The 8660-nt window shown below is 34.1% G+C and overlaps 1 protein-coding gene across 1 annotated transcript; it reads left to right on the top strand.

Moving 5' to 3' along the window:
• Nucleotides 1-2810: 2810 nt before the first annotated feature.
• On the top strand, nt 2811-3728 carry LOC101989046 (olfactory receptor 5AC1-like). The gene has a single exon (XM_005345261.1). It carries the CDS (start codon nt 2811-2813, stop codon nt 3726-3728), a length of 918 nt encoding a protein of 305 aa, XP_005345318.1.
• Nucleotides 3729-8660: the final 4932 nt, after the last annotated feature.

Here is an 8660-nt window from a genome sequence, read left to right as displayed (position 1 = left end):
TTCCCATGTGTTCAGTGCTTCCTCTTCCACATGTAGGCAGTTCATCTATGAAGTCAATTAATAAGAGACAGTAGAGGCAAAAGTTCAGTATCTATTTGCATATTCATCACAAATTCTAATTTTTCTTATTTGGTCATTGATTCGGAAGAAAAGTAATAAACTGATCTCATTTTTAAAAAAAGAGAAAAAGAAAAGGATAATGTAAAAAAAAAACAAATATATCAAAATTTCTGTTAACTTTATAGTGAATTTTATTTTAACAATATCCTAGAAATCAAGTTAAATCACTCAGAGGATTATGACAGCTAGACAGTGTCTGCCTGATTCCTTTCCTAGTTCTTGGTTCACATAGCACTCCTGGAAGCATGAAGAAAGACAATTCCACCACACGGCAACATCAGTTACATTAGTAAATTTTTAGCAGATAACAATTATAACCTTACAAGTTTTGGAGATAAGATGTTTTAATTTATTTCAAACATACCAGCTTCTATTAATGTCTTTACAAACTTATAAACTACAATTTCTTTTATCTATTCTCAGTTAGAATAACACTTCCCAGAATACTGTCTTCTATTTAAGTGAAACAAAGTCCCTAGATAACTTTTTATGTTCCTCATATTTTTAACTTTTTAAAGTTAATCGTAGTCACCATGCTTTTATTTATTTATTTTATTAAAGATTTCTGTCTCTTTCCCCCCACTGCCTCCCATTTCCCTCCATGCTTTTTATTTAACTCTATATTCCAACAGCTTTCCATTTGCTTTTGGTTTGTAGTGATGATTCTTGGAAAAAAAATACTTTCAGGAGACCACCCATATGAGCTTGGGGTCTATAGTTAAATACATAATGAAATTGTAGAGTAAAAAATTAAAAAATATGTATTGGAACACACCTATTTGTCTGATCTTTTAGTAACCCTTGACTGTCTTTTGTTTAGAGATTCATGCCTGCTGTTGACAGTTGGCCTGTTCCTATTTTAGTTTACCAATGCAGTGTTGTGTATACACAAACACATTATGTGTAGGATTCTGCATATTTTATCATTACAGAAATGCCATGTGATGGTGGTGTCTTCATTTCCCTCCTCCTTGGTTTATATTGGATCAATCTTCACCCCACGGCTTATTGCACTCATGGATACATGTTGACCTTCGTTTTTTTCTTCTTTGTCTGTTATGAATATAGTCACTATTAATCAATTTGTTTCTGAAATTTGTCATATGATTTTCTATTTTTTCTTTTTTTCTTGGCTACATTGTAACGAACTGTGAAGGTGGACACCCTATCTCCCAAGAGCAGACATCAGAGGTTTAGGTATTCACAACGATCATCTGTGCAGGGTCACATAGTGCACTACCTGTGCACATCTTCCTGCAGTAGTCTGAGCATGGGTTCTCCATCGTGTGTGCAGCACAGCCCACAGCACAGCCCACATCCCTAGTGACTTTTCTAGTCTCTGTATTCAAATGCATGGTGAGATGCAGCTTATGGAAGGAATAATTTTCTTCTTAAAAATAACTTGAATTTACTGTTTTGTGCCTTTGAGTGTTTGCCTACTGGATATCTGTGAATCCCATGATGTGCCCCTTGAACTCAATGCCTGAGGAGAATGTCAGATCCTCTAGATCCAGACTTACATATGGCTGTGAACTACTATGATGCTGCTGGGAACTGAACCAGGATCTTTTGGAATAGTGGCTACTGCTCATAACCACTAAGCCAATTTCCCAGCTCCTCCATTTCTCTCTATCTCATTGCATTTCTTTCAGTGCTTAAATTATATATAGCTGTTGAAAAATTTAGCCTTTCTTTTCACTGTTGTTTCTTTTGTAATGTTATATAATCTGCCTTCACTTTCAAAATCACACTCATGCAATTGAAAGGAATGCAGTGTTTTTTACCATAATTTTGTTGCAAGGATATAAAAAGGTCTACTAGAAAGAAATGATGGTATAAGGAGCCAAAAAATCAGAAATAAGATTTCAAATTGCTATCTTATTACTTGACATTTAGTATGTAAATATAAAAGGATTATGCACATAAGTACTACCAAAAACACATTTACATACTTTTACCATATAATATTTTAAAGATGTATGTGTATACATAAAATGAAAGTAGAAAGGATATCATCAGGAAGAAGAAAGATTAGGAAAGGGAGAAAATGTGATATTTCTTAGTTGTATTTTCAAAGCACATAATACAAAATAATGACATTATATAAACTATAACTTTGTATAATAATTATTTATTAATAATAAAATATAGTATTTTGTAGGAAACTGTAAAAAACTTTTTAAATTGAGAAAATGTCTCCTTAAGACATTTTATTATAAGCCTGAAATGATGACATGTGCCTTTAATCCCAACACTCTGGAGACAGGGGCAAGTAGACTTGAGTTTGAGGTTAACCTTGCCTGAATATTAGCACCAGGACATTTTAGTATAAAAAGAATTATATATTTTTCATTCTAATGTCTTTATACCACCTCTCTCTCACACGCACACAAAGTCACACACTTTATAACTGATTAAGATATGCATGAGAAGGTAAATTAGTGTGATCGGACTCATTATTTATCTTTCAGATAAGTGGGTCTGAAAGTTTGTACATTAAAATTGTTCAGAAAATATTTTGTTTCTGGCATGATTAAAAAGCAGAAACAAGACACATTCCTATCTATTGACTGTGGAATTCCTGAAGCACACAAAAGCAGTCTCAATACAATCTTATTCTACTGGGTCTTACTTACATTGAAAAAAAACTCTCTCCCCCCTCCTTGCAGTGAGCAGTCTGAGCGGGTGTGATGGAAAGAAACTGGACCCAGTTAGCTGAATTTTTTCTTCAAGGAATAACAGATCGTCCAGAGATACAAGTCCCTCTATTCCTGGTGTTCTTTTCCATCTATGTCATCACCATGGTGGGCAATCTTGGCTTAATTTTTCTTGTCTTGAAGGATCCCCATCTTCATACTCCCATGTACCTTTTCCTTGGAAGTTTAGCCTTTGCTGATGCCTGTTCTTCAACCGCTGTGACTCCAAAAATGCTTATGAAATTTTTAAATAAGAATGACATGATATCACTGGGTGAGTGTTTTTCCCAATTTTATTTTTTTTGTTCAAGTGCGACTGCGGAATGTTTCCTACTGGTAGTGATGGCCTATGACCGCTATGTAGCCATATGCAACCCTCTGCACTATGCAGTTGTAATGTCCAAAAGACTCTGTGTTCAGTTCATAACTGTATCGTATCTAATTGGACTTCTACTTGCCTCGATTCATGTAGCATTATTGTTTAGGTTAACGTTTTGCAATTCCACTGTAATAGATCATTTCTTCTGTGATCTCATACCACTCTATACAATTTCTTGCACTGACCCATTTATTAATGCCTTGGTCCTTTTCATTTTTGCTGTTTTTGTAGAAGTGAGTACTTTTATGAGCATTATAGTTTCTTATATCCATGTGCTTTTTGCCATCCTGAAAACAAAGTCTAAGAAGGGCAGAAGCAAAGCCTTCTCCACCTGCAGTGCCCATCTGGTGTCTGTCTCTTTGTTCTATGGCACCATCTTTGTAATATATGTGATATCTGTATCAGACACAGAAAATTATCAAGGTAAACTGTATTCATTATTCTACACTGTTATCATTCCTCTACTGAACCCCTTTATTTACAGCCTAAGAAATAAAGAAGTTTTAGGTGCATTGAGAAAACTCAGAAAATAACCACTATTTTCTGAAAATCTTAAAGTGTTTTCTATCACTAGATTCTCTCTTTTTAATTTCATCATAATATTTGGCACTGTATATTGCAGGGATAATGTGAATTTTTTACATACTGTTAGGTAGAGCAATAAAGCATAGATAAAATGCCTGTTATTATTATTGTTGTTGTTGTTGTTGCTGTTAAAATAGTGAAGTCTTTAATGGATAATAGAGAATAAACTGTTTTTGAATTCAAACTCAAACGAGAACATGAGTTATCTGCAAATTATTTTCTTCATAAGATTAATACATTCTTCTTTTTCTAAGACATGTTTTTGTATATTATTGAAACAAAAATCCCATGTGTATGCATTCAACTTCTATTTTTCATTTATTGATTTTTCTTTTATACATAAATGCATTGCAAATGATCATAACTAACATCCACCGTCCCCTCTCATCCTCTTCCCATACACCTGCTGATTTTCTTCTTACAGTCAAAGGGAGCCCTTTCCTAATCTCATGTTTTTTCACACCTGCTGTATTTAACACAGTCATTGCAATTATGGACATACAGCTGTGGGGGACGCTGCACAAAGAACACTGCACTCTTGATCCAAAACAGGAAAAAAAAGGGCTGGAGTCAAGCTAGAACCTCTCTCTCTGATGAGTAGCCCTAGCCCTTGAGTACCAGAGAATGCTACAGAACCCCTCTTCTTCCTCTGGCATTTACATTTCTTCTGCTCACACTTCTATCATGTCCCTTAGGCCTTGGAGCAAATGCAATAGTTGTCCCCTTCAGGACTGAGGACTCTAGAGTTACTTATTTTCAGCACATTAACCATTTATTTAAAAAATGTGGTTTTTGAAATTTTTATATATAAATACAGTATTTACGGCATTTCCACTCTTTTGTTTTTCCCCTCCAATTATTCCTGTCACATTTTCTCACATTCTAAAGCTCTGTTATGAGTCTCTGTGTTAATCATTGTCCTTCACAGTAAGAAGCTTCTGTAATCAAGGGTGAAAACTATGGCTAATAATACATCTGTTTGGAAAGTAGTCTAACCACATGTCCATTTAGCATGATAATAAGTAGTGAATACTAAACCACAAGATTTGTGGCTGTCATGGTCAGGTGCTTTTAGTCATGTTTACAGTACCAGGTATACATGTCTTTCCATGGAGTAGGTATGAAATTCAATCAGTTTGCCATTGATTAGCCCCTAAGAATTATGCTCTTACTGAATCAGTGGGAAGGAGTACCCGTCAGATGTCAGGGCTATCAATAAGTGATATCCCCCTATAGCCTCAATATCACCTACTGGTAGTATGAGGGCTAGGTCTACTCAGCGGGGAGAGAGATTCTAGCTTGACTCCAGTATGTTGCCTCACTGTTATGGGTCAAGAGTGAACTGCTTTCAGTAATAGAGTTTTACCATGTGTTTCTGTTAGGCATCCAAGAGAAAAATGCAAAAACTTTGCCTTGAGATGTTCTGTGGCCTTCATAATTAACACGCAGGGAATTGTCCCACACTTGATAATGGTATTTTCCTTAAAATTACTAGAGATTCTGGTATCAGAATTGGTCAACATGTCAAAGACCTCAGTTTGAATTTCTTTTATCAAAGCTATCTATATCGTTTAATATTGTAAACTAGCTATCAAAGTAGTAGTTTCCCTTTTTACTCAATTAAAACCTATTTCAAATCTTGATTGATTATATAAAATTTCCTGAAATGTGATTACATAATTATAAACAATAGGGTTATTTTTATTTTTATAACCACTGCATATTACACACATGATAATGTATTGAAACCCAGTAAAAAATAAAACAATACTAGCAGTAACCTTGAATATTCTATTGTAAGTACCAACATCAGACATCAGACTATTATACACATTTTTTTCATTTGACAGTGGTTGACCTTGCCATTTGTCTCACAATTCAATTTTCTATATTTCTTTTAAGCTATAGTTATGATAATTACACACACAAACACACACACACACACACACACACACACACACATATACATTTCATCCCGTTACCCTCTTTTCTTCCATTTCTCTCTCTCTCTCTCTCTGGATACATTCTTCCTACCAACTTACCTTAAAGCAGATGGTTTATTGTTTGTGTTTTACTGTCCCCAGAAGACTTCATTCAAATCCCCACGTCCTGTGGCTCCTCTCTTATTTTCTTGACTGTAAAGATACTCTCTCAACTTTATTAACAAAAATTAAAAAATCTCAAAAATAAGTTTATCAGTGAGGAGTAAGATGTAGCATTTGTCAATTTCCCTTAATTATGTCCCTTAATATAATATTTTTAGTTCTACTGATTTTCCTGGGTTTTACAATAATTTATTTTGCTTAACTATAATAATTCAGTTCAGGTAAACTGGGTCTCATGATATGTCTTTTTAGCTATTTGAGAAGCCTGTGTACTGGCTTCCCTGGTTGTTACATAAGTTTACAGTCTCTCCGAGTGATCATGATGGTTCCTGCTTCTCTATGTCATACCAGCATTCATTTCCTTACTAAAGTTGATTTTTTTCTCTTATAATTCCAGAGATGTAGCACAAAATGTACTTTGTTCAAATTACTTCATCATCCTCCCCTATTATCTTCCATCTCTTACCAAGTACCTTCTCCTACCAAAGTTGATGCCAAGAAATATCGGCAAACTGAACCTAAGAACACATCAAAAAATAAATCATCCACAATGATGAAGAAGACTTCATCCCAAAGGTTCAACACACAAAATTCTGTCAATGTAATCCACTATATAAACAAACTGAAAGAAAAAAAACACATGATTATCTCATTAGATACTGAATCAGACTTTATCTAAATTCAATAGCCCTTAATGATAAAGGTTTGGAGAATTCAGGGGTACAAGGAGTGTATATAAACAATAAAAGCAATATACAGCAAGTCATGAGCCAATTTAAATGGAGAAAAATCAAGGTGATTCCACTAATATCAGATAAAATATCCACTCTCTATATTTATTCAATATATTACTCAAAAATCTAGCTATAAATCAACAATAAATCAGCAAAGGGAGATTGGAAAGAAAGAAGTCAAACTTTTGCTATTCACATTATATAATATTCACAAGTGACCAAAAAATATTCTACCAGGGAACTCCTACAGCTGACAAACACCTTCAGTGATGTTGTAGTTACAAGAATAACTCAAAAAAAAAAAACAATATCCCTCTTATATACAAAAGATAAATGGGCTGAGAATAAAATCAGAGAAACAACACCCTTTACAATAATCACAAATTGTATAAAATATTTTGTGGTAACTCTAACCAAACAAGTGAAAGATATGTATGACAAGAAATGAAAGTCTCTGGAGAAAGAAACTGATGAAGATATCACAAAATGAAAAGATCTCCCATGTTTATGGAGTAACTCTGCCATGCTGGACTGTGCTGAGTGAGCAGGAAGTACCATATATATCATAATAATTGCACAGCTTAAGATTTAAGAAAAACTTAGCATTTCAAAAAGTGCTCCTGGTCAGGAAATAATTGCTGATATGCAATAAAGAATTTCCAGTTGAAAAAAGAAACTATAAATGGGTCATAGTGTGGAATGAATGTACATAGGCTTGGAAGGGAGAAGAAAAAAATGTATAGAGAGTCATAAAATAAAGTTAATGCTCTAAAAAAAAGGGTAAAGTCTTTAAAGAGATTTAAAGAGACTGGGGGGAGAGGTGGGCAGACAGCAAGGTAAGAGCACATTCAATGACATAAAAAGCAATATGAGCCCATCAGAAACTAGCGTTTCTAAATCAGCAAACCAGAAACATCCTAATACAGATAAATCAGAAGAAAACAACTTTAAAATTAACTTTAAGAAGAGATAGAGGCCCTTAAAGAGAAACTAAAAATTTAATTGTTTAAGTAAAGAAAAAGACAAAAAAAGGGGGGAGGGGGAGAAATCCCTTAAAGAAAGCCAAGAAAAACAATAAAACAGGTGAATAAAACAGTTCAAGTCATGAAAACTGAAAGAAAGGCAAATATAGGGAATTATGATGAAAAATATTGGTAAGCAATTAGGACCTACAGATACAAGCACAAACAACACAATACAAATAATGGAAAAGAGAATCTAAGGTGTGGAAGATATAATAGAGAAAATAGATTCACCCTCAAAGAAATTGTTAAACACAACAAATCCTTGACACAAAATATTCAGGAAATCTTGGATAGCATGAAAAGAGCAAACCTAAGAATAATAGGGAAAGATGAAGAGAACTACAGATCAAAGACACAGGAAATATATTCAACAAAATCATAGACAATAACGTTCCCAACCTAAAGAAGAACATTGCCTGTTAAAAACAAAGAAGATTAAAGATTACCAAATAGACTGGACAAAAAAACATTCCCTTGCTACATAATAATCAAAACATTAAGCATACAGAATAAAGAAAGAACATTAAAGCTGCAAAGAGAAAAGATCAAGTAACATATAAAGCAGACCGATCAAAATTACACCGGACTTTTCAATGGATATTTTGAAAGCCAGGAGGTCCAGAAGGACATTCTTCAGACTCTAAGAGACCACAGATGCCAATAAAGACTGGGATACCCAGCAAGGCTTCAACTACCTGGGATAGAGAAAGCAAGATATTCCATGACAAAACCAAATTTAAACAATACCTATTCACAGATCTAGCCCTACCGAAAGCACTACAAGGAAAGCTAGTTTCCAACTTAAGGAAACTAGCTATACAGACAATAGATAATTTCACACCAGCACTATTCAAAGAAGGAAAACAAGCACACACACACAATACCACTATCCAAATTAAAACCAAAATTAATGTGTACTAACCATCACCAGTAATTAATATCTCTTAATATCAATTGTCTTAATTCACCTATAAAAAGACACAAGCTAACTGAGTGGATATGAAAACATAATCCAT

The sequence above is a fragment of the Microtus ochrogaster genome, chromosome 2 (genome assembly GCF_000317375.1).
Source record: "Microtus ochrogaster isolate Prairie Vole_2 chromosome 2, MicOch1.0, whole genome shotgun sequence".
Taxonomy (NCBI): Eukaryota; Metazoa; Chordata; class Mammalia; order Rodentia; family Cricetidae; genus Microtus; species Microtus ochrogaster.
The sequence above is the reverse complement of the archived record's forward strand: the minus strand, read 5'-3'. Positions and strand labels throughout refer to the sequence as shown.

Coding starts and splice junctions, on each gene's coding strand:
- LOC101989046 (XM_005345261.1), top strand. CDS start 2,811: ATGGAAAGAAACTGGACCCAGTTAGCTGAATTTTTTCTTCAAGGAATA.